This window comes from Delphinapterus leucas, chromosome 6 (genome assembly GCF_059928025.1).
Source record: "Delphinapterus leucas isolate spDelLeu-1000000601 "Yukka" chromosome 6, BTC_Dleu_Yukka2, whole genome shotgun sequence".
Lineage (NCBI taxonomy): Eukaryota > Metazoa > Chordata > Mammalia > Artiodactyla > Monodontidae > Delphinapterus > Delphinapterus leucas.
The window spans coordinates 9,261,473-9,288,127 of NC_143134.1; the positions used below are offsets into that span (position 1 = coordinate 9,261,473).

The window sequence follows — 26,655 nt, forward strand, 5'->3', positions numbered from 1 at the left end:
GTTCAAACACTAGGTGTGGTTTTCTCCTTCACCTGCCACGATCGTGACCCAGACACTGCCAGACGTCCAGCACAGAAAAGCTGTCAGGCAACACCTGCTTTCCTGGCCTTCGCAGGGTTCTTAACTAATCCTTATAGTTCAACAAAATGAATGTTACCACAAAATTCCTGCAGAGTGTCATGTTCAAAAGAAGGAGTGAATTGTATTGACTGGAGGATCGTAGAAAGTACCAACAAGAAGTGAAATTAAGTACTTTTCAAGGATGAACTGGAGTTGGAAAAACAGAAGAGACGGGAAAGGCGAAAGAAACCACGTGTGCAAAGCTCAGGGACGTGAAAGAAGACGATGTTCAGAGCGGGAGCAGGTGGCTGGGCGTGGGCGCAGCGCCTGTCACAGTGATCGTGGGGGACGAGGTCTGAGACTTCACATCTCGCTGACCGTCCAGGGACGCACAGGTAACCTGCCTGCCCCGTTTGGACCTTCTCTTATTAGCCGGGGTACCACTGGCAAAAAAAGCAGCAAAGGAATGGCACTGCCAAATTCGTAAGTGTGATTTCTCTCACCATCCGATCTCCTATTTTTTTCCGATCTCCTATTTTAACAGGAATCATCATTTTCCTCGTCTTTGGGTCATTCTTGACTCTTGCCTAATCCCTCCTCCTGGATTGTAAGATGGTTCCAGAAGAGACCATGCCTGGCTCGTCTTCGCCCTCCTGGAAGCTTCCCTTGCACATAGTAAGTGGAATTCATGGTCAATTTATCATTCTGGTAAAGGAAGAGTGACTAAACTGGGAAGGGCCATTTCTCCACACGAAGAAGCTGGACCCGCAGGAAGCCAAAGAAAACAGAAAACAGTGGCAGCTTACGGGAGTTTTAGGGGAAACGACAACTAAACCAAACTAATGAGGAAGCGATGAAGGAGACGCAGAGGAGAAGAGGGAATTTCCAGGCCATTCGACTTCCCTCAGAAAAGAGGACAGAGGCAGGCGGCAAAGATTTATAGACACTTTATGCCTCACACTTTCCAATCGTCAACCCTGCTTGCGCAAGTGGACACTGACCTCACCCCTTCTTTACTCCTTTTTACACATTAGTTCTTTTTTAGTGTGTTGCATTTTCTTTTCTTTTTCTCATAAAGTTGCTTTATTTAGATTCCAAACAAACCAAAGGAGAGAGAAGAGATGACCCCGAGTCAACCCGTCCACTCACGAGGCGGGACCCTGAGTCTCTGGCTGCAGCCCACGCGGGGCCCAGGGCCTCGAGGGCGGTGGCCTCCCTGGAGGCGGAGGCGGAGGAGACGTGGGCTGGGGGGCCCCGGGCCGCCCGGCGCCCGGAGGTGGTGGCGGCATCAGACAGGCGGGTGGCTGAGGTAAGATGCGGTGTCAGGGCTTCTCGGTGCCCAAGTCCTGCGAGTCGTCCCAGAAGCAGCGGTCGGCCTCGGCCTCGCCGTCCTCGTGGAAGAGCTCTGCGTCCCCGCGGGCGCCGGGGTCCCAGGCTTCACGCAGGACCCGGCCGGCGTGGTGGGCACCTGCACGCCACCCCGCTCCGCGTGCACCATGGTCCCCGGGACCTGCTTCCGGATGCGTCAGTGTACTCGCGGTACTAGCCTTTGCTCTCTTCCCGCTTCCCGTGCATCACGTAGGCGGCCCCGTGGGCGGGAGAGGTGTTGGATCTGAAGGGGAGGGAGATGGCGCTCTGGAGCGGCGTCCTGACGTTCTGGGCGGGGCTCCGCCGCTCTGAGGGCGTCATGGACTGGGGTGGGCGGAGGACGGCGACGCACACGTACCCAGTCCCGTAGATGTCGGGGTGCCACATCTTGGTCAGGGACTAACAGGCCAGTGGTCGTCGAGGGGGCTCTCGAGGCGCCTTGAAGTAGCCACCCTCGTCGTAGGTGTCAGGGCCGAAGATGGCCACCGCCCAGGTAGGCAGGCGGCCCTCGTCCACCGGGTTCAGCGGGACGCCCTCCACCGGCTCCTGCTGCAGCCCCTTGAGCTCCAGCAGAAGCGCCTCCTGCGAGCTGGGCGCCGGCGACCCGGCCATGGCGGCGGCGGGGGCCGGGGGCGCGTGGGAGTCACGGGACGTCTGCCGCCCGGAGCCCCCGGGCCCTCCACTAGCTCTGCGCCGCTGCCGGTGTGTTGCATTTTCTGTATGGATGTCACCAGCACGGAATTGCCGGAAGCGCTGTGTGAAATAACACATGAAATCTCAGGGCAATAACGGAAATGTTTGCAGTTGTATCTCTTTGATTACGACCTTTTAATGTGAAGGTTCAATAACACGGACGTCTCTGAAGCATAATTTTTTGGTGAGTTTGGGCCACGTGGAAACCTCCCCTTTCATCCATGCTATGAGCGCTTTCCCGAGCCCACGTGCATGTTCAGGCGGCAGTGTCGGGGTTGCAGATTAAACCCGGACCATGTATACCTTCCTGCTGTTGTTTTCTTTTTCACTGTGCAAGTGGTTTCTAAGCTACACCTAATCGGGACAACTGGATCCTGTCAGATGGTGCCTCTTTAAAACCAAAATATAAATTAATAAACAGGTGATTTAATCTGCCTCCGGCAGACACTCCCTATTTAAAAAAAAAAAAAAGAATTTAAAGTTCTTTCACCGTTCAGAAGTGTGCTCTCTAGCTTCCTCGGACAGTGCTTTTTGTGAGGTTTTAAAATCTATCATGTTATTTTCACTTTGCACTAAATATCCTTAATAGCAGAACTCTGATTTCTGACCCACGTTTTCTTAGTCGGATCCATTGCTGGGACCTCGGCTGTGAAACGATAATATCATGGTAGGGAAGCATATGGCGAAGGCGTGGGCTCTGGGTTCGTCGTCTGGGCTCTTGTTCTCACATCCTCTGGCTCAGTTTTTCCCTTTCTAAACTGAGGCCGCCAGTTGTGAGGGTTTTAAGTGAAATAATCTGCAGAGCGCTGTCGGCACAATGCCCCCTCATGCTGAGTGGTCTGGGGTCATCCGCCCGTTTGTGGGGAAGTTTGCCAACCCCTGGTCTAGAGCGCAACTGTCCCTCTGCACCTGAAATTCAGTAAGCGATTTCAACTCTGCCTTGAATTAACTAGTGAATGAATGAATGTGAATCCACATGTCTGGACACCAGGAAAAGAAAAGGTTTCAAAAATTTCACCGAAAACTAAAATCCAGTGAAAATTGGAATCAAAATGCATTTCGTGGTTTAGGGTGACATAAGCAGTGTCAGATTTGCTTAAAATATCAACAGACTCCTGTTCTCATAACATCAATGAAATTAGAGGTGTAAGGGGGGGGAGGCGGGAGGGGGGAGGGAAGGGGGCCCTGGTCCGCTCACAGCTCCCACGGCAGGCGTGGCCCTCCTGAGTTATTTAATGATGCTTAGTGAGACGATTAGTATTCACTCACAGGGCAAATACCGGATTAAAATGATAAACACAAGTGTGCTTGACGTTTCTTCCAATTTATAGGGGAAAATGACTTAAAAAGCATATATGTTTGCCTTACTGTTTCTCCCAACTTGTGGATGAGCAGTACTGTGATCACACACACACACACACACACACACACACCCCACTCGCTCCTACTAACTGCAGTTGTGTCTCTTGTCCTTCAGAGCTGGTTTCCAGGCCCCTGCCTTCCTGTCCAAAGCAGACAGAGTGCATGAGCGCCTCTCGACTATGTCCGACATGTCCTCCCGTGACTCCTTCTACGACTCCCTGTCGGACGTGGCGGAAGATGGCGAGAACGCAGACTTCTTGCCAGGCCTGTCGGCCTTCCTCAGCCAGGAGGAGATAAACAAGAGTCTGGACCTGGCCCGCAGAGCCATAGCCAACTCAGAGACGGAGGACTGCGACTCGGAAAGGGAGGACTCACAGATTTTCAGCCCCTCTCCTGGGAGCCTCTGGGGGTCGCCTCCCCCTCAGGGGGCCAGGCCGGGTGAGCACCTGTCCCCAGGGACGCCTGGCGCACACAAGCCCACACCTGTCCCGCCGCTGCCAGCAGAACGAGCCGAGCGCATCTCCTCGCCTGCATCCAGGAGGAAGCCCGGCGTCTCGCCCCTGCTGGCCCGGCCCAGCTACATCCGGAGTCTCCGCAGGGCAGGGAAACACGGTGCCAAAGCCCCCAGCGCCAGTGCCAAGCCCAGAGCCACGCACGGGGGCAGGGCCGGGCCCCAGAGCCCGCTGTGCAACAAGGCGGCCACCCTCATCGAGGAGCTGACGACCATCTTCAGAGAAACCTCCAAGCCGAGAACCAGGAACCCCAACGGGGAGTCCTCATCCCCGGACAGCGGGTACCTGTCCCCTAAGAACCAGCTGTCAGCCCCGATGAGCGCCTCGGCCAGCCGGAGCCCAACCGGGGACCAGCAGGAGGTGGAAGCCGGGGCCGAGCCCCTGGAGCCCGGGCATCACCCCGCGGCGGCCCGGGACGTGGTCCAGCCGAGCCGGAGCCCCTCTCCCCCGGCTGCCCGCCACCTGCTGGCCGCTCCCCGGTTCATCCAGAAGCTGCGGAGCCAAGAGGTGGCAGAAGGAAGTCGGGTGTACCTCGAGTGCAGAGTCGCCGGGAACCCACCTCCTCGGGTCAGGTACGACTCTTTTATTGTGGAGGTGCTATGAGATGATGCGCGTGGTCTTTTGGCTTTACTTTAATGTGAAAGAAGAGATTTCTGTTACCCAGCAAGGGCTGGCTCCCGGAAGGGCATAGAAGCCAATATTATGGCCCCGGGTTTGTTTTCTGTTCTTTTGTTTTTTTTTTTTACTCTTTCAGGCTGCGCTGGGTCATAGTTGCTGCATGCGGACTTCCTTGGTGGTCCAGTGGGTAAACCTCCGCGCTCTCAATGCAGGGGACCCGGTTGGATCCCTGGTGGGGGAATTAGATCCCGCATGCCTAAACTAAGATGGGTGGCCCCGTCCTTTGTGAAAAGAAAAAGCTTCATTGTGAGGTCGACCAGCAAGGAGACAGGAGGCCCGGCTCAAATCCATCTCCCGACCGGAATTTAAGGGTTTAGGGAATTTCAGGCTTGGAAGCTGTCTTGCTAATCAGTCCAAGAAAGCTCCTCGTGCTCTTGGGGTCATCCTGGAGACGCCCGGACCCGTCTTGCACATGCGCAGGGCTGTCTCTGTAAAATAACTTCAGGTTTGTGCAATGAACGTACTTAAGGGGGCGAACGAGCTTAAGCTGGGCGATGTTTTACCTGCGTCTCCTTTGTGCGTTCCTCGGTCTGGAGGGAAGTAGGGGCGAGGACCCGGCTACCTACTTTCGGCTGATGAGGGGCGTGGATCTTTATAAGAGGAACGAAATTGTTTTGCACTTACTTGTAAGCATTCCCGAGTCCCGCCTTGAACTCTGAAGTCTGGGGCAGTCATCCTGCGAGTGGGGGAGAGGACTTTTTAAAAATACAAGATGGGGGCTTCCCTGGTGGCGCAGTGGTTGAGAGTCCGCCTGCCGATGCAGGGGACGTGGGTTCGTGCCCCGGTCCGGGAGGATCCCACGTGCCGCGGAGCGGCTGGGCCCGTGAGCCGTGGCCGCTGGGCCTGCGCGTCCGGAGCCTGTGCTCCGCGACGGGAGAGGTCACGGCAGTGAGAGGCCCACGTACCGCAAAAAAACAAAAAAAACCCCCCAAAATACAAGATGGACCACGAGGACAAATTTGATGAGTAAAGAGGGTTTGGCCCTAAGATACACAGAACTGCGACTTTGGGAATCCGTGAAAACATGTTATTTTTTAACATTTTAGTGATTGAATTTGGATTCAGGTAGGCCTGGTCCAGACTCTTGGGCAGAAACAGGCTACTGTCGAGACATCATTATCTTCTCGTCACAGCCAGGTGGAGTCTTAGCTGTTATGTTTCCTTCTGAAAAGTGATTTAAGGTTTCTGGGAGTAGGAGACCCAAGGCTTGACTCTTTGTAGCTTTACTGGAGGATATGTAACCAGAAGGACGTCATAGGAGCCGTTCCACACGGGCTTCACTGGTCCTCAGGCTGTTGGTTTGTCCAGGTTCAAGGAGGACCCAGTCCCTGGGCTTGTGCAATGCGGGGGGACGTCCGTGGGAAGCATTAACGGACTAGATGCTTTTTATGTATAGAAGATACGACACCACTGAGAGACTGTACACGTTTTATCAAGTCTAATTCTGTTACCACATGAGACCTTAAGGGAGGTCTCCCAGAGAACATTGCATAAAGGCTCAATTGAAGCTTGCTTCTAGGGGCCACTCTGACCCTCAGCAGGGCAGCTGGTAAGACCTTATCCCAAGTCACGTTGGTTTCTTGGCCTATTTTGGTGACTGTCTCTTTCAAGGAATGATTCATCATTTCAGTCCTCCCCATAGACTGAGGTCTCCAGGAAGCATGAAATTCCATCGTGTTCCGAGGGCCCCAGACACCTTTGAGTCACTTTGGCTATGAAAGCTCCTCTGTTGTCACTTTGAATTGAAAGATGTGGCCCCAAACGAGGAATCATTTCTTTGAGGAAGGCCTTTGTTACCTAGGAAGCATTCTCTGTCCTGCGTGGAGAAGCTTTGCCCCGTTCTGTGCAGGGGTATCACTAACACCAGCACATATCTACAGTGTTCCCTGATTCTTGGCCTAACAGTAAAGTCTGTTTACCAGTCATCCCCTGGTTCTGTCCCTCGGGATTGCACCCCTTTTATCATCAGGGGTGGCCCAGTTTTAGGATTGTTTCCGGTGCAGATCAGGCAATTTTGTGTTACCTTTTGGATGGTCGTTTGCATTTATAGGCCAGCAATAAACTTGTGCAGCCCTCCCATCATGGGCACCTTGATGTAGGTGAGTAATAGTTAATGTAGGTGAGCATGGGTACCTTGATGTAGGTGAGTAATAGTTCCTTGCATCACATGGTCATGTATAAGCTCATTAGAAATCCAGCCTCTGTGGTTGTTTGGTCCTGATCACCGTCTAAGTCTCGGGAGTCAGCATGAAATCCCCATGCATCTGCTCTCTCGAGATCCATTTCCAGATCTGAGGCTTAAACAGGGACAGGTGCACACTTGGCATGAGTGCTGAAGCCTTAGGATCTGGGTTTTTCGTTCTGGCTGCCTGTTTTGCTGTCTGATCAGCCTAATTTCCGTTAGTTATATAACGATCAGTGTTTGGGTGGCCCAGACAATGTCCTATGGCTACTTATTCCAGCATCTATACATATAAATATGTGTGTATATATATAAAACAGCATCTAATAAGGCTGGTATCTCCTCTGCATGTTGAATTTCTTTCCTCCTGATGTCAGTAGACCAATCTTTCCAGGTGGCCCCGTGTGCACGTAGGACAGAGAAGGCAAACTTGGAATTGGTATAGATAGCCACCTTTTCCTTAGCTCCAAGGCTCAGGGGTCTGTGTGGGCTGTGAGCTCGGCCTTCTGGGCAGACGGACCTGGACAGGGGCTTCTGCTTCTAGGGCTTCCTGATGAGCTACAGCTGTACACCCGGACTTTCCAAGCCCCGCCTCGTCCGTGAAGCTGCTCGCGTCCATGAATATTTCCATTTCTAGATTTTCTAAAGGCTGATCAGTCAGGTTGTATTCAGTTATTTGTATACAGTCATGAGCAGGCCCTCCTGTCGTCCTGGGGAGCAGAGTGGCTGGGTTTAGAGTGGATACCACCTGTAATGTGACATTTGGGGTGTCAAGTGGTGTGGCCTGGTATTTGCCCAGCCTCCCCGAAGTAAGCCTATATCCGCCGTTTCGTTCAAGTAAAGGTAGCACACTGCACGGGGCATGCACAGTGGCCGGCTGGCTCAGGGTACATTTTTCAGCCTCCTGTGAAAGGTCATAGGTTGCAGCCACAGCCCAGAGGCAAACTGGCCATACTTGACGTACACGCCCAATTGTTGGACTCAAGAAAAGTAAACTACTGGCCTTCTGGAGGTACCTAAACATTGAGTTTGCGTTCCAAGACTCACGCCCTGTCTTTCAGACACAAAATGCCTGGGCGACCAAGTGCTGGGCTGTGAAAAGCTTCTCCGTGATGGTGTGGAACTCATTATGGCACCTCGGAGTCCAGCTTAATGGCGTATTGTCACTTCCTTTAAGAGCCTCATATTGTCGCAGAGTTCAAAGTTAGGAATCCAAGTACGACAAAACCCAGCAATTCCTAAGAATTCTCAAGAATGCCTTCTGGTAGTGGCTACAGCAACCATAGCTATTGCTTCTCTTCCATCTGGCAGTGTTTCTTTGTCCTTGGATACCTCAAATCCTAAATATTTTAGAGTTGGTTGAGAAATTTGTGCTTTTCCCTTGCAGTATTTTGGTCCTAACGCTTCCTTAGTTCTACGAGCAGTTAGTATACCATCCACATATTGGAGTAAGACTCCCTCATTTAATTGGAGATCCCTTCAGTCCGTGGCGAAGATGGTGGGGTCCTGCTTCAATCCTTCTGGGAGTCCCATCCCGCGGTATCGTTGTTTTACGTCAGACTCTGGATCGTCCCATTCAAAGGCAAACCCCTGGGTCTCAGGACTTAGGGGTATGCAGTAGAAGCCATCTTTTAACTCCAGAACTGTAAACCAGCAAAAGTCTCCGGATAAAGTTGTAAGTAAAGTATAAAGATTTGGCATCACCAGATGTATATCCTCTACAGTTTGGTTAACAGCCCTCAAATCCTGTGTAAAAGTCATCGCTGGTCCCGGGTTTTTGAACCGACAGGATGGGAGTGTTATATGAGGATTGACAAGGTCAGAATAATTGGCATTTAAGAAAGGTGGTCGTCGGAGGCTTTATACCTTCTTTCAAATGCCTGTTTAAATGCCTGTTGCTTCACATTCGGAGTCTTGGCCGCTGGACGGAGTTTTACTACTACTAGGTAAGCCGTCTTGTCTCTTCCTGGCCTCCCGTCAGCCCAAACATCCACGCTTACCTTTTGCAGAATTTCTTCAGGGGCTTCTGGGGGGAGGCTTGGTCTCCCGATCGTAATGGGGCAGCTTGTGGGGCAGAGGCTTGATGTGGGAGTGCATTTAATTTTCCCAAAAAGGGAACAGGGCATTTGAGCAGTTACAGCTGGGTGTTCGAGATCCATAGCAGCATATCATCTGTAAGCCTCAAAAACCCCCTCGAGGAAGGTGGATGGGTTCTCCTGGGGTCCTTGCTGTACTTCCTAGATCTTATTCAAGCTCTGCTGTTTGGGGGCTCCTGTTGAAGTCTGGTTATTAAACATTCCCTATGATGATTCAGGCTTGCTCAGTTCCCTTGGGTCTTTCGGGTCCCAGCATCCTGGTTCAGCTCCAGGTGTGGCCTGTGCCACCTGAGTTCTGACTGGATGATTTGGTTGTGATTCAGGGAAACTTTCAGCTTCCTGGCAGCCTTCTCTAATACCATCCTATGCTCTTCCACAGTCGGGTATTCATGAGGGCCTGTATGTCAGCCCAGTTAGGGTGATGAGTAGCAAAACGGATGTAAAGAGATTCTCCATTTTCTGAGGCTCATCTCAATAGATGGCTTATTATTTCTCCAGTTGTATAAATCCAAGGCTGATACAGGAGAATCCCCTGGGTTGGCCTTGGTCATCTAAGCCTGCTGGGACCTGTCTTAACGGAAATGCCCTGCCTGAGGTAGAGTGTTCCCTGGGCCAAACTGAATACCCTGGTGGGTATAGGGAAGAAAGAGTGTTCCTTTGTGACCATCTGGTATGGGCAGTACAGAGCCGGACCAGCAGCCCTAGGAGGGCTGGTAGGACCCTTTGCACTGACTACAGGCAGACCTCCTTCATAAGATAGGGAAACCACAAGAGGGGCTGACGGAGGGGCTGACAGAGGGACTGGATGTAGTACGTCAAGATCATGGTTTGGTTTTGACTCAATTGAAACAGGCTTTTTCTGAGGTTCTTCCCTCTGAATCACAATTTTACATCTCTTCTGCAAATTCTTATTCCGATATAAAGACATAAATGACTGTGCAATGGGATTTCATCCCAGTTTTCCTCTCTCTAACAAAACAGATCGAATTATAAGATAGTATCATAGTTCAAAGACCCATTCTCTGGTCATTTCCCCCTGATTCCAGCTGATACTGGGGCCAGGCAGTGTTACAGAGAAAATCATTTTCTTCTTTTCCATCGGCTCATAGCTAAACATTGACCAGTTTTGAAGAATACATCCCAAAGGACTACAGTCAGGTATACTATTAATGTTCCTCATCTGAAAGGTTCCTCTCAGGATGACCAGAGCAAAATGACACCAAGGAGGTGTTTTGGTTGGAAATGCCTTTAACCCAGGCGTGGGGTATGTTCTTCTGGGGTGGGTTCCTGTGAAGCCACTGCACATGATGGGGGAAAAACCCCGACACTTCCATGAGGCAAGGTTTCCAGTCAGGGAGCAATGTCTTCTATCTCCTGAGTCGGGGACCTTCGTTAAATCAGGTTTAATAAAGTTTTGCTACAGTCATCCAAGGGCCTCCCCCTATTGGCCAATCCTAACAAATTCAACAGGCTTAGACCAACCTGGACAGACAAAGAAATCCAAGACTCTGGGACTTTAACCCAGGGTTCAGGACTCTAACCTGAACTACTTTTAAAAAATATTATTGGAGGATAGTTGATTTACAATGTTGTGTTAGTTTCAAGTGTACAGCAAAGTGATTCAGTTATACATATACATATATTCATTCTTTATCAGATACTTTTCCCATATAGGTTATTACAGAATACTGAGTAGAGCTCCCTGTGCCATACAGTAGGTCCTTGTTGGTTATCTATTCTATATATAGTAGCATGTATATGTCAATCCCAATCTCCTAATTTATCCCTCCCCCACCCACATTTCCCCTTTGGTAACCATAAGTTTGTTTTTGAAATCGGTGAGTTTATTTCTGTTTTGTAAATAAGTTCATTTGTATCATTTTTAAAAATTAGATTCCACATATGAGTGATATATGATATTTGTCTTTCTCTGTCTGAGTTACTTCACTTAGTATAATAATCTCTAGGTCTATCCATGTTGCTGGAAATGGTATAATAATCTTAGTATAATATAGTATAATAATCTCTAGGTCTATCCATGTTGCTGGAAATGGTATAATAATCTTAGTATAATATAGTATAATAATCTCTAGGTCTATCCATGTTGCTGGAAATGGTATAATAATCTTAGTATAATATAGTTTAATAATCTCTAGGTCTTAGTATAATAAGACTTATTATAATAATAATAATTAGTATAATAATTATACTTAGTATAATAATCTCTAGGTCTATCCATGTTGCTGGAAATGGGTGTTGCTGCAGTATTTTGTTCTTTTTATGGTTGAGTAATATATACAATTCCATGGTATATATGTACCATGTCTTCTTTATCCATTCCTCTGTCGATGGACATTTAGGTTGCTTCCTTATCTTGGCTATTGTAAAGAGTGCTGCAGTGAACATTGAGGTGCAAGTATCTTTTTGAATTATGGTTTTCTCTGGATATATGCCGAGGAGTGGGGTTGCTGGGTCATATGGTAGTTCTATTTTTAGTTTTTTAAGGAACCTCCAAACTGTTCTCCATAGTGGCTGTACCAGTTTACATTCCCACCAACAGTGCAGAAGGGATTCCTTTTCTCCACACCCTCTCCAGCATTTACTGTTTGTAGACTTTTTTTTTTTTTTTTTTTTTTTTTGTGATACGTGGGCCTCTCACTGTTGTGGCCTCTCCTGTTGCGGAGCACAGGCTCCGGACGCTCAGGCTCAGCGGCCATGGCTCATGGGCGCAGCCGCTCTGCGGCATGTGGGATCCTCCTGGACCGGGGCACGAACCCGTGTCCCCTGCATCGGCAGGCGGACTCTCAACCACTGCGCCACCAGGGAAGCCCTGTTTGCAGACTTTTTGATGATGGCCATTCTAACCGCTGTGAGGTGGTACCTCATTGTAGTTTTGATCTGCATTTCTCTGATACTTAGTGATGCTGAGCATCTTTTCATGTGCTTTTTGGCCATCTGTATGTCTTCTTTGGAGAAATATCTATTTAGATCTTCTGCCCATCTTTTGACTGGGTTGTTTTTTTGACATAGAGCTCCAAGAGCTGTTTGTATATTTTGGAGATTAATTCCTTGGTGTTTGCTTCATTTGGAAATATTTTTTCCCATTCTGTGGGTTGTCTTTTCGTTTTGTTTATGGTTTCCTTTGCTGTGCAAAAGCTTTTAAGTTTAATTAGGTCCCATTTGTTTATTTTTGTTTTTATTTTCATTACTCTAGGAGGTGGATCAAAAAAGATACTGCTGCGATTTATGTCTAACCTGAACTTTTGAGGACCTTTCAAATTTCCCCCCAGGGTGGGACTCTAACCCATGATCCTGATGAGGTTTTTAGACAATTTAGGCACAGGCATGTTTTAACAAGGTTACTCACCCAAAAGACATCTGATCCAGGAGCACTTTCTTTTGTCAGAGGCAAAAGTAGCCTGAGGAGCCTGGAGTCCCATGGTGGGAAAGCAAGAACCTGAAACCCCACCCTCTGGACACGGGCAGTCTAGGTGACCACTCAGGATCAGTGGTGAAGGCCCACACACCCCGGGGGCTTCAGAGCCACGGACAGTTGGTCACAAGACATGGGTCCCTTCGTGGTCACCAAAAATTGTTACTGAGCAAGGGCTGGCGGCTGGACACACATAGGAGCCAATACAATGGCCCCAGCTTTTGAGGAAAAAAAGTGCGTTATTGTGAGGTCCACCAGCAAGGAGACAGGAGGCACAGCTCAAATCTGTCTCCCTGGTCCAGGAATCAGGGCATAATTTAAGGGGTTCAGGGAATTTCAAACTTGAAGCTGACTTGCTAAGCAACTGGTGTTAGCTCCTTGTGCCGGGAGCCTGGTTTTCCTCCTTGAGGGATGCCTTGATTCAGAGAGGGCTCTGATGGCAACATTTCTATTCTTTGGGTTCCGCAGACTGAAGATTCTTGGTTGCAGGTCATCCTGGAGACATGGGTTCCCCTCTTACATATGAGCAGTGCTGTCTCTGTAAAGTAACTCAAGGTTTGATCAACCCACAGCCTATTTAAGGAGGCAGACGAATTCAAGCCCGTCAGTGTTTTACGTGCTGTTTCATTTCCTGTAGTCAGCCCTCTGGAGCCCGAGGTCGTATTTTCCAAGTACTTGCAAGGCAGAGGCAACCTGGAATGGCAAGTAGTAGCTGTGCTGGTTGTCCCTGGTGGGTTGGATCTGTCGTCATGAACCGGTGCTGCTGGCTAAGGGGGGATCTTAGGGTGCCCAACTGATGTATTCAAGCGCTGTGCATAATTTGAATATGAGTTGCTGGAGATTGTTGAAAGTGTGCCGGAAGCCAGAAGTTGTCTGGCAGATGAAAAGCACAGGTATGTGCGGCCAATCACGAGGGCGGCCCCGGATGTGTCTGGTCTGAGGCATGGGCTCCACTGGCAGATGCTCCTATGCTGAGGGCACCACACCTTCAACGTGGCAGAACTTTCCCACAAGACAGAGATAGATACCAGGCTGGACGTGGACAGGCCTGTTGTCCATGCCCAGGCTCCGGCCACGAGAGGGTGGACAGCAGACAAACAGCAGGCGGGGAGTGTGCCGTCAGTAGCCACTGTAATTTCTCTACATTCTTCCTCCGTAAATGCAGCATTTGTACCTTCTGTGCAAAGAGCTTAAGAGGAGAGACCCTGGGGTCAGATTCCAGGGTTTCCCATCACGGCTTCACCTTTCACCAAATGCATCCGTCGACAAGTTATTTTGTGACTCAGTTTATTCACCTGCGAAATGGGAATTATAATACCCACCGCCCCCATTCTGTTTTATGACTAAATAAAATAGTATGTGGAAAAAATAAAACAGTGCCTTGCACCTAGTAACTGCCACTTTGCTGTTACCTATTATTGTTAGTATTTCTCATTTCTTAATTTCATCCGCCAAAATGAAAATAACAGTTCAAGGCAGGATTATACTACAGAAAATAAGCCATTAATGCATTTATCTGGAAGGTTTTGCTTTTATTAATGAAGAGTGTTTTGCCTAAATTATGTAAATATGAAAAAGTAAATTCAAAATTAAGAAATTTGGCGCAAAGTTAAGGAAGACATCATTGACTACGAATTGCAAGGCTGATAATTTCTTATTAATGTAGCATCTCCCAAATCACAAACTTTACCACTCACTGTACATCCACTGACACACACTTTGCTGGAGCTGGTTCCTTGGGCTGACAGATCACTACACACAGACGTGAAGTAAATCAGCATTACTGGCTGGAAAGTGGTGGAATTAGGGGCAGGGAATTTTTTTCAAACCGGTTTGTTCAACTAATCCACCCTGCGTCCGTTTTTACAGTAAGTCTACTATATTTCTTTTAGAAACTGACAGCAGAGGGCAGTACGAAACTTCCTAATGCATTCATGTAATTAAATATGTCATCCTAAATTCTGCATTTACGTATATTTTACATAAAGATTTTTTCTTATCGTTTTTCCTGCGATAGAAATGAAATTGAGTATTTCTTCTGGATTCTGTTTAGATTTTTTTTGTAACCCACTAATCTTGGGAACAAGTAATTCTTCGTTCGAAATACACTCACGTGTCACTCAAAAGAGTTCCACAGGTTTTCAAACTACATACGGCCCCGCTTAGGTTTACTCCCAAAATAGGCCTGTTCCAAATGTATTCTGTGCGCACCACACCCTTGCAAAAACCACAAAAGGTGACCCATTTACCATCAAAGGATTAATTCAGGTGAGCAGATCCTAACTCCTGTGTTACAGTTCATTTAACCATTTCGTAACTTGGGGGCCATCAAGGTCATGCTTCTGCCTCTTTTCTTCTTACAGCAGGAGGGGAGGACTAATTTAGTGAGTAGCTACAGGATTATTAACTAGTTTCTCTTGTCATCTCCCAGTCTACCAAGGCCCGTGAGCAATGTTCCTTAGTCATTACAAATTGTGCTCTTCTAGAGAAATTAAGCTTCCGATGAGACTGTGCCATTGTTTAAAGTTAGCTGGCCGTTTTTGTATCCTTTGAGGGTTTTTTAAGGGGGAAATGTATAAATGTACATTAAATTTTTCTTAATATCTGTTCCAAAGATCTTGGCTCCTCTGCCATGCATTGGTAAATGTACCAAATGCCTAAGAACTTTGAGCTTCTTTTCCACGTGAGACCTAGGAGAGGCCAAAGAGGAAATCTTTAAAGGGAATTTTGTATATGGAAGAAAACCTTTAGTACAGAGTTGCCTGCACTGGGGCATTTTAGAACCTAGCTCCCACCGAGTCGGTCCGGGAGGCTCAGGACCCAAGACTGGGAAGGCCTGGTGATCGATGGGCCACCTCCCAGGGCCCCGGGAGCAGGTGACAGGACTCGTGGACGGCAGGGGTGCGGGGGGACCTGGAACCAGCAACGGACAGAGGCCGGGAGACCCGAGGTGCTGGCAGGGGGCAGCGGGTCCAGAGGAGAGGAGGTGGCAGACCCCGGCGTAGGTAGAGGCATGTGCCCCAGGAAAGCGGGATGATGGGTACCAGGGTCCAGATACAGGGATGGGGCACAGGGAGCAGATCTGCCATTCAAGACTCGAGTCACGGAGACAAAGACTCAGACGGGGCTGAGTGAGGGACACGTCCCTGACCAACTCGCGCGGGGTCCAGATGGGGGCCAATGGCCAGACTGACGTGTGGGCCACGAAGTTGCGGGCCTGGAGCTTCTTACGTTTGGCCTAAGTAGCAGCCATCTGGACCAGGGCAGGAGGCAGACGAAGTAGCCCAGCTGAAATGGGACTGATGGGAACACGGTTCAAGGCATTTCCACCTTATATCCAGTCACTTCACCCCCCGGCCCGCCCAAGTGTAACTGGCACAAATACCAATTATAACCACATCCAGGACTGAAAAAATCCCATTTTCCTTCACTTTTGCATGATTCCACCAAAACCCCAGCAAAGCAGAGACAAGCTGATGGAACTAAAGCTTCTGTTCAATCATTAAAGTTACATACAATTTACAACACAACTTACATGCAAATTACTTGTTAACAATTTGAATTATTGCATAAAACCAGATCACATCAGATGTTCCCTGTTTCTCTTGCACAGCTTGGCAACAGGACAAAGACATGTTCCCTCACCCCCCTCACCTCCCCTTCTCTCCACTCTCAACTTTTGGGAGTTGGTGAAAAATTCCTGAAGAATTCTAATCCAGAAGTACCTCTGGTATGATAAAAATGAGGCCTCACTGGGCTTCTCTGGTGGCCCAGTGGTTGAGAGTCAGCCTGCCGATGTGGGGGACATGGGTTTGTACCCCGGTCCAGGAGGATCCCACATGCCACGGAGCAGCTGGGCCCGTGAGCCATGGCTGCTGAGCCTGCGCGTGCGGAGCCTCTGCTCCCCAGCAGGAGAGGCCACAACAGTGAGAGGCCTGCGTACCGCAAAAACATAAATAAATAAAAATAAGGTGACCATATGTGTGTGGGTTCATCTCTGGGCTCTCTATCCTGTTCCATTGATCTATATTTCTTTTTTTTTTGCCAGTACCATACTGTCTTGATTACTGTAGCTTTGTAGTATAGCCTGAAGTCAGGGAGCCTGATTCCTCCAGCTCCGTTTTTCATTCTCAAGATTACTTTGGCTATTCAGGGTCTTTTGTGTTTCCATGCACATTGTGAAATTTTTTTGTTCTAGTTCTGTGAAAAATGCCATTGGTAGGTTGATAGGGATTGCATTGAATCTGTAGATTGCTTTAGGTAGTACAGTCACGTTTACAGTGTTGATTCTTCCAATCTAAGAACATGGTATATCTCTCCATCTACTTGTATCATCTTTAATTTCTTTCATCAGTGTCTTATAATTTTCTGCATACAGGTCTTTTGTCTCCTTAGGTAGGTTTATTCCTAGGTATTTTATTCTTTTTGTTGCAAGGGTAAATGGGAGTATGTCCTTAATTTCTCTTTCAGATTTTTCATCATTAATGTATAGGAATGTCAGAGATTTCTGTGCATTAATTTTGTATCCTGCTACTTTACCAAATTCATTGATTAGCTCTAGTAATTTTCTGGTAGCATCTCAGGATTCTCTATGTATAGTATCATGTCATCTGCAAATAGTGACAGCTTCACTTCTTCTTTTCCGATTTGGATTCCTTTTATTTCTTTCTCTTCCCCGATTGCTGTGGCTAAAACTGCCAAAACTATGTTGAATAATAGTGGTGAGGGTGGACAACCTTGTCTTGTTTCTGATTTTAGTGGAAATGGTTTCAGTTTTTCACCATTGGGAACGATGTTGGCTGTGGAAAAACCACTTTTAAACACCCACTTACTGCAGTAAAAGTGGAGTCCACCAATGGTCCAGGCATCTTTAATCTTTTAGTACAATGACTCATACCTACACATAATCATAAGATGGCTATTAGGTCATCATTATTAGCCTAATAAAATTTCAATTAATATACGTAATTGAAAGTAATTAAATTCCTTCTTTTTATAATCAAACCCCAGCACCTGCACGGCCTCTAATTAGTTTATATTAGTGAAGCTTTGATCACCATCAAAAGCCAAAACAAGAGGATTAGCCCTATGAGACCTGTGCAATGCTGTCGGCAGAAACTTCCATCTCTTCAAAAGAAAACAGACATGGAAACAAGCCACTGACCCACTTTTCTCACTCAGGGGATCAGGGTGTGGTGTGTCCTGTTTCGTAGCCGCATCAGTTCATGAGAGCGTGGCCAGTAGGTAGTGAAGCTGCCGCACTTGTAAAATCACGATCCAGATGGCTTAGCCCAGCAGGGTTGTTTTTCTTGAAGAGGGTTGTCAACACTGACAGCAGACGGTAGCCTCAGAGGAGCCGTATGACAACTGATAGCACAGGTGTCGCTGCAGCATCACATGTGAGTAGGTACAAACAACGTGGGGACAGTGCTGGGATACACAGGAAATTAAAGACGTGCATTCTCTGAACTTTGCGTGATACCCAGTTGTCTGCTTGGGTCTCTGCTTGGGTACCTAACAGGTGCATCCAGTGTAATGTATCCAAAAGTGAGTCCCTGAGTCTCCTGTCCTCCGAAACCCTGTCTTCCTAACTCTTCCCCAGGCCAGCAAATGACAGCCCTCCTGCCAGCCGTTCATGGACAAAGCCTCGACCTCTGTTTCCTTCAACCTGACCGCCTCACGCCTCCTCCATGAGTGCGGCTCTGGTCCCCACCGCCAGCATCTTCCCCTGGGTGTCTGCACCACCTGCCTTAATCCATGCCCTGTTTCCACCCCGGCCCATCACAGTCCACACCACACCCGGCACAGTTCTTTTCTATGAAATTGTGATCACAGCCCAGTGCAAAGCTGTCCAGGGCCTACTGGTTGCTCTCAGAGAGAAACCTGTAGTCCTGTAAACAGAGAGAAGGCCCTGTCTCTCTGATGCCACCCCTGATTCGCAGCCCTGCCACTGTACCATAGATGTGTCCTTGCTGGACCCTGCATGCCCAGGGTCTCCACACCTGCTGTTCCCTCCACCTAGGCTTCTCTTCCCCAGATCCACGCAGTCCTGGACCCTCCATCTCTCTCCTTGGATGTCCCGTCAAAGCCAGGCTTCCATGACTGCCCTGCGGAAAAGAACAGGGCCTGCCCACTCCACTCTCTTGTTGTGTTTTAATTGAAGTAGAGTTGATTTACAATGTTGTGTTACTTTCAGGTGTACAGTAAAGTGATTCAGTTATACATACACATGTATCTATTCTTTTACAGATTCTTTTCCATTATGGGTTATGAGAAGATACTGAGTGTGGTTTCCTGTGTTATACAGTAAACGCTTGTTGTTTATCTGTTTTATACATAGTAATGTGTATATGTCAATCCCAAGTTCCTAATTTAACCCTCCCCCTCTTTCCCCTTTGGGAACCATAAGTTTGTTTCCTGTGTCTGCGAGTTTATTTCTGTTTTGTAAATAAGGTCATTTAAATCATTTTTTAGGCTCCATTTTGGTTTTCCCCTAGAACTTACTGATATACTCTACAGTTGCTTCATTTATTTTACTGTCTCCCTCAGTAAAATATGAACCCCGCAAGTGTCGAGACCTCCAGCTGATTTTTGCCGTTGTGTCCCTGGGCCTGTAATGGTGCCTGCAGGTAACAGGTGCCCCGTAGGCATGTGCTGAGTAAATGAATGAATGAGTCCCGCTCCCAGGTGTGTGTTTATACCTGGAGGAGGTAACCATGTGGACAGGGATGCATGGACACGCATGGTCATAGCAGCATTGTTTCCAAAACTGGAAAGGACCTAAATGGTCATCAGAAAGAAAGTACACATCTCTATGAGAGAGTGATTTCATTTCTTTCAGATAAATACCAGGAGTGGCAATATCAAACAAACAAACAACCCAATCAAAAAATGGGTGGAACATTTATGATAAAAACCCTCCAGAAAGTAGGCATAGAGGGAACTTTCCTCAACATAATAAAGGCCATATATGACAAACCCACAGCCAACAGCGTCCTCAATGGTGAAAAACTGAAAGCATTTCCACTAAGATCAGGAACAAGACAAGGTTGCCCACTCTCACCACTCTTATTCAACATAGTTTTGGAAGTTTTAGCCACAGCAATCAGAGAAGAAAAGGAAATAAAAGGAATCCAAATCGGAAAAGAAGAAGTAAAGCTGTCACTGTTTGCAGATGACATGATACATACATAGAGAATCCTAAGATGCTACCAGAAAACTACTAGAGCTAATCAATGAATTTGGTAAAGTAGCAGGATACAAAATTAATGCACAGAAATCTCTGGCATTCCTATACACTAAGGATGAAAAATCTGAAAGTGAAATCAAGAAAACACTCCCATTTACCACTGCAACAAAAAGAATAAAATATCTAGGAATAGACCTACCTAAGGAGACAAAAGACCTGTATGCAGAAATTTATAAGACACTGATGCAAGAAATTAAAGATGATACAAATAGATGGAGAGATATACTATGTTCTTGGATTGGAAGAATCAACACTGTGAACATGACTGTACTACCCAAAGCAATCTACAGATTCAATGCAATCCCTATCAACCTACCAATGGCATTTTTCACAGAACTAGAAAAAAAAATTCACAATTTGTATGGAAACACAAAAGACCCCTAATAGCCAAAGCAATCTTGAGAAAGAAAAACGGAGCTGGAGGAATCAGGCTCCCTGACTTCAGACTCTACTACAAAGCTACAGTAATCAAGACAGTATGGTACTGGCACAAAAACAGAAATATAGATCAATGGAACAGGATAGAAAGCCCAGAGATAAACCCATGCACATATGGTCACCTTATCTTTGATAAAGGAGGCAGGAATGTACAGTGGAGAAAGGGCAGCCTCTTCAGTAAGTGGGGCTGGGAAAACTGGACAGGTACGTGTTAAAGTATGAGAACACTCCCTAACACCATACACAAAGATAGCTCAAAATGGATTAAAGACCTAAATATAAGGCCAGAAACTATCAAACTCTTAGAGGAAACATAGGCAGACACTCTATGACATAAATCACAGCAAGATCCTTTTTGACCCACCTCCTAGAGAAATGGAAATAAAAACAAAAATAAACAAATGGGACCTAATGAAACTTCAAAGCTTTTGCACAGCAAAGGAAACCATAAACAAGACCAAAAGACAACCCTCAGAATGGGAGAAAATATTTGCAAATGAAGCAACTGACAAAGCATTAATCTCCAAAATTTACAAGCAGCTCATGCAGCTCAATAACAAAAAAACAAACAACCCAATCCAAAAACGGGCAGAAGACCTAAACAGACATTTCTCCAAAGAAGATATACACACTGCCAACAAATACATGAAAGAATTCTCAACATCATTAGAGAAATGCAAATCAAAACCACAATGAGATATCATCTCACACCGGTCAGACTGGCCATCATCAAAAAATCTAGGAAAAATAAATGCTGGAGAGGGTGTGGAGAAAAGGGAACACTCTTGCACTGCTGGTGGGAATGTGAATTGATACAGCCACTATGGAGAACAGTATGGAGGTTCCTTAAAAAACTACCAATAGAACTACCATATGACCCAGTAATCCCACTACTGGGCATATACCCTGAGAAAACCATAATTCAAGAAGAGTCATGTACCAAAATGTTCATTGCAGCTCTATTTACAATAGCCAGGAGATGGAAACAACCTATGTGTCCATCATCGGATGAATGGATAAAGAAGATGTGGCACATATGGAACATTACTCAGCCATAAAAAGAAACAAAATTGAGTTATTTGTAGCGAGGTGGATGGACCTAGAGTCTGTCATACAGAGTGAAGTAAGTCAGAAAGAGAAAGACAAATACCGTACGCTAACACATATATATGGAATCTAAGAAAAAAAATTGTTATGAAGAACCTAGGGGTAAGACAGGAATAAAGACACAGACCTACTAGAGAATGGACTTGAGGATATGGGGTGGGGGAAGGGTAAGCTGTGACAAAGTGAGAGAGTGGCATGGACATATATAGACTACCAAACGTAAAATAGATAGCTAGTGGGAAGCAGCTGCATAGCACAGGGAGATCAGCTCGGTGCTTTGTGACCACCTGGAAGGGTGGGATAGGGAAGGTGGGAGGGAGGGAGATGCAAAAGGGAAGAGATATGGGAACATATGTATATGTATAACTGATTCACTTTGTTATAAAGCAGAAACTAACACACCATTGTAAAGCAATTATACTCCAATAAAGATGTAAAAAGTAAAATAAAATAAAAAATGGGTGGAAGACCTAAATAGACATTTCTCCAAAAGAAGACATACAGATGGCCAAAGAACACATGAAAAGATGCTCAACATCACTAATTATTAGAGAAATGCAAATCAAGACTACAATGAGGTATCACCTCACACTGGTCAGAGCGGCCATCATCAAAAAATGTACAAACAATAAATGCTGGAGAGGGGGTGGAGGAAAGGGAACCCTCATGCATTGTTGGTAGGAATGTAAATTGATACAACCACTATGGAGAACAGTATGGAGGTTCCTTAAAAAACCAAAAATAGAATTACCCTATGACCCAGCAATCCCACTACTGGTCATATACCCAGAGAAAACCATAATTCAAAAAGACACATTCACCCCAGTGTTCATTGCAGCTCTATTTACAGTAGCCAGGACATGGAAGCAACCTAAGTGTCCATCGACAGATGAATGGATAAAGAAGATGTGGTACATGTATACAATGGAATATTACTCAGCCATAAAAAAGAATGAAATATTGCCATTTGCAGCAACATGAGTGGACCTAGAGACTGTCATACAGGGTGAAGTAAGTCAGAAAGAGAAAAACAAATATCGTGTATTAACGCATAAATGTGAAACCTGGAAAAATTGGTATAGACTATCTTATTTACAAAGCAGAAAGAGACACATGTAGGGAACAAACGTATGGATACCAAGGCAGGGGGGTGGGATGAATTGGGAGATTAGGATTCACAAATATACACTATTGATACTATATATAAAATAGATAACTAATGAGAACCTACTGTATACCACAGGGAACTTTACTCAGTGCTCTCTGGTGACCTAAATGGGAAGGAAATCCAAAAAAGAGGGCATATATGTATATGTATAGCTGATTCACTTTGCTGTACAGTATAAACTAATACAATATTGTAAAGCAACTATACTCCAAAAAAAAAAATACCGGGAGTGGGATTGCTGGATTGTGTCGTTGTCCTATTTTTTCCTTTTTTGAGGCACCTCCACACTGCTTCATGTTGCAGAGAATGTGGTCAGTAGGGAAGGCACAGGGGCTGCAACCGTGCTGGCAATGTGTCACGTCTTAAGGTGAGCAGTGGAGACACAGGTGTAAATTATCTTATTATTTACTTATTGAAAATTATTGACTTTTTATTTCCCTCTACCAGCCCAAGTATGTATTTGGTACTTTCTAAAGCAGTGTTTCTAATGAATGGCATGTTTGACCCATAAACACATCCAGAAAATGTCTCAGTGTTAAACAGTGAGAATGAACTCAGTTGGCTCTTACACTTTTGCCCTCATGAGTTTTAAGTTAATCCATTTTCTGGCTTGTTTTAGTTATATTTCAGAACTTTTATTTATTTATTTATTAACCTCATTATTGGAGTATAATTGCTTTACAATGGTGTGTTAGTTTCTGCTGTATAACAAAGTGAATCAGCTATACATATACACATATCCCCATATCTCCTCCCTCTTGCATCTCCCTCCCACCCTCCCTATCCCACCCCTCTGGGTGGTCACAAAGCACCGAGCTGATCTCCCTGTGCTCTGCGGCTGCTTCCCGCTAGCTATCTGTTTTACGTTTGGTAGTGTATGTAAGTTCATGCCACTCTCTCACTTCACCCCAGCTTACCTTTCCCCCTCCCCATGTCCTCAAGTCCATTCTCTATGTCTGTGTCTTTATTCCTGTCCTGCCCTTAGGTTCTTCAGAACCATTTTTTTTTTTTTTAGATTCCATATATATGTGTTAGCATACGGTATTTGTTTTTCTTTTTCTGACTTACTTCACTCTGTATGACAGACCCTACAAATAACTCAATTTCATTTCTTTTTATGGCTGAGTAATATTCCATTGTATATATGTGCCACATCTTTATCCATTCATCTGGCAGTGGACACTTAGGTTGCTTCTCTGTCCTGGCTATTTTAAATATAGCTTCAATGAACACTGTGGTATATGACTCTTTTTGAATTATGGTTTTCTCAGGGTATATGTATATGCCCAGTAGTGGGATTGCTGGGTCGAATGGTAGGTCTACTTTTAGTTTTTTAAGGAATCTGCATACTGTTCTCCATAGTGGCTGTATCAATTTACATTTCCACCAACAGTGCAAGAGGGTTCCCTTTTCTCCACACCCTCTCCAGCATTTATTTTTCCTAGATTTTTTGATGACGCCCATTCTAACTGGTGTGAGGTGGTACCTCATTGTAGTTTTGATTTGCATTTCTCTAATGATTAGTGATGTTGAGCGTCCTTTCATGTGTTTGTTGGCAGTCTGTATATCTTCTTTGGAGAAATGTCTATTTAGGTCTTCTGCCCATTTTTGGACTGGGTTGTCTGTTTTTTTGATATTGAGCTGCATGAGCTGCTTGTATATTTTGGAGATTAATCCTTTGTCGGTTGTTTCGTTTGCAAATATTTTCTCCCATTCTGAGGGTTGTCTTTTCGTCTTGTTTATAGTTTCTTTTGCTGTGCAAAAGCTTTTGTTTCATTAGGTCCCATTTGTTTATTTTTGCTTTTATTTCCATTTCTCTAGCAGGTGGGTCAAAAAGGATCTTGCTGTGATTTATGGCAAAGAGTGTTCTGCCTGTGTTTTCCTCTGAGAGTTTTATAGTGTCTGGCCTTACATTTAGGTCTTTAATCCATTTGGAGTTTATTTTTTGAGCTTTTAAAATTGTTCTTATTTTACATTCATAGTGTTCTTCCTAGAACACTACATGTATTTTGTCCTGTGCCAAAGATCTTTTATGGTGTCATCTACGCAGTTTCTTGGCTGCCGAGGGTACAAAAACTTGTCTGTGAGCTTCTCATTCATAAGAAGGAATGTCCATATTTAGACACACAGACATATACACATGCAAATACACACACATACATGGTACCTTTTTAAAATTAGCAAACGTGGGCTTCCATGGTGGCGCAGTGGTTGAGAGTCCGCCTGCCGATGCAGGGGACGCGGGTTTGTGCCCCGGTCCGGGAAGATCCCACATGCCGCGGAGTGGCTGGGCCCGTGAGCCATGGCCGCTGAGCCTGCGCGTCTGGAGCCTGTGCTCCGCACCAGGAGAGGCTACAACAGTGAGAGGCTCATGTACCGCAAAAAAAAATAAAAATATAAAAAATAATAAAATTAGCAAAAGTTTGAAGATTACTGAGAGTGGCATATCAGCAGCTCTCCAAAACAACTCAGCCCCACCCCCATCATCATGTTTGGGTGACAAGAGCAAGCCAAATGGGACAGAATCCAAGGGAAATGACACCACTTAATTTTATAGTTTCCTACTCATACTTAAGTATCATTTCCTTTAATTCATTAGAAACATTTTTTTCTTTTCTGTACGTTTGCAGTGAGTTGAAAAACTGAGTGTTTTATATTTTACAATAAATGTTCTCTTAAACCTCCAATGAACCAGAAGCCAGAAGAGGTGAAGCAACAGGGTGGTACCTTCATTTTCACTGCAGTGAAGATACAGGCTTATGTCTGATTCCTCCACAAGGTTGCTTTCTGGGAGTTAATCAATTAACAGGATACAACCAATCACACTGTTTGGCCTCTTCCCCACCCTTTGCCTTCCTTCTCAATCCCTGTTTCCCCCCAGTATCTGCCCCCTTGTAAATCTCACTTGAAAAGTTGGTCCTATCTCTACAACACTTCAACCACCTGAAGACATTGGCACTGATGCTTCTGTGGACCCGTGAGAGAAGTGGGACGAGTATCAAGTCCTGAGCCCAGGAAACATTGCCCCTGTTGTGTGAAGCGGCTGTTCCATGGTTTGAACATTACAGAGTGACAGCAGCTGCCTGTTACCACTCCCTGGTCAACCCACGACCCACAGCGCTGTGACAGGCCCACTCCGCTTCGCGCGATGATGCTACACATCTGATATCTCCGTGAACCAGGAAGCACATTTGATGTCCAAGGCAGATGTGGGGTGTGGCTCTAGCCAGAAATTTGAATCCATTATAAGTCATCGGTCTCTAGCCAGAAAGTAGCAGTAGCCAAATTAGACAGTAGCACTTGTTCTAAAGAATTGATTCCATCATTTCAGGGACCACCTCAATGGCCGAGTTTCTGGATTTAACAAGAAAAGCAATCCATAAACAAACACTAATGTAAATTTTCCTGAGAAATAAAGGTAGTCACAGAGAATCCCTTTAGATTTAAAAATACGTTTGTGGGGCTTCCCTGGTGGCACAGTGGTTGAGAATCTGCCTGCCGATGCAGGGGACGCAGGTTCGTGGCCCGGTCCGGGAAGATCCCACATGCCGCGGAGCGGCTGGGCCCGTGAGCCACGGCCCCTGAGCCTGCGCGTCTGGATCCCGTGCTCCGCAACGGGAGAGGCCACAACAGTGAGAGGCCCGCATAACACAAAAAAAAAAAAAAAAAAAAAAGCTTGTGCATAAAGTGTGTGTGTGTGTACATATATATATATATATATTCACTTGTGGAACAAAGCGCGAAAGAGGTAGTGTCTGACAGTCAGCTTCTGGAACAAGAGTGTGAATCTCAGATCACTTTGGCAAGTCATTTACCCTTTCTGTGCCACAGTTTCCTTGTTGGTAAAATGGGAATAACAAAAGTACCTACCTCTGGGGTTATGATGAGCGTTAAGTCAATGAACACAGGGAAAGAGTTTAAAACTGTGCCAGACACATAGTAGCATCTTAATAAATACTAAGGTATTATTAAATTATGTATTATTATTACAAAGCATTCGCTTTATTGTTTATTGTCATTGATTTGGTGTAAACTCCCTGTGTGCTGGCTTCTCAAAAATCTTTGGATCTGTTTCATTTCTTCAGAGTCTTCCTGCTGCAGCTCTCTCTTGTACTGCTAAGTACTCACGATGGTATCGTTTATGGCAAGGGAACATTTCAGCATTACAGGCTAAACAGATGACTGTTAAGGAGCACAGTATGTCTTGGAGGTGTCTCTCTACTCCTCCCTCGCACAGCTGATTATCTGCCCATCCTCTGTTTCCACATGTCAGCCTTTTTGCGCATTACTGTCAGCTTGGACAGTCTTC

General features: G+C 46.1%; 1 protein-coding gene and 1 pseudogene across 1 annotated transcript in view; one reads left to right on the forward strand and one right to left on the reverse strand.

Annotated features, from left to right (window-relative positions):
* Positions 1-1,382: 1,382 nt before the first annotated feature.
* On the reverse strand, positions 1,383-2,199 carry LOC111185310 (ubiquitin-conjugating enzyme E2 R1 pseudogene; annotated as a pseudogene).
* Positions 2,200-3,269: 1,070 nt separating this feature from the next.
* The window catches only part of PALLD (palladin, cytoskeletal associated protein), a 382,354-nt gene continuing 358,968 nt past the window's right edge, over positions 3,270-26,655 (forward strand). Inside the window, exon 1 of the mRNA XM_089912674.1 lies at positions 3,270-4,567. Coding sequence (XP_089768800.1) covers positions 3,663-4,567 — 905 coding nt within the window. The 5' untranslated portion in view covers positions 3,270-3,662. The remainder of the gene's footprint in view (positions 4,568-26,655) is intronic.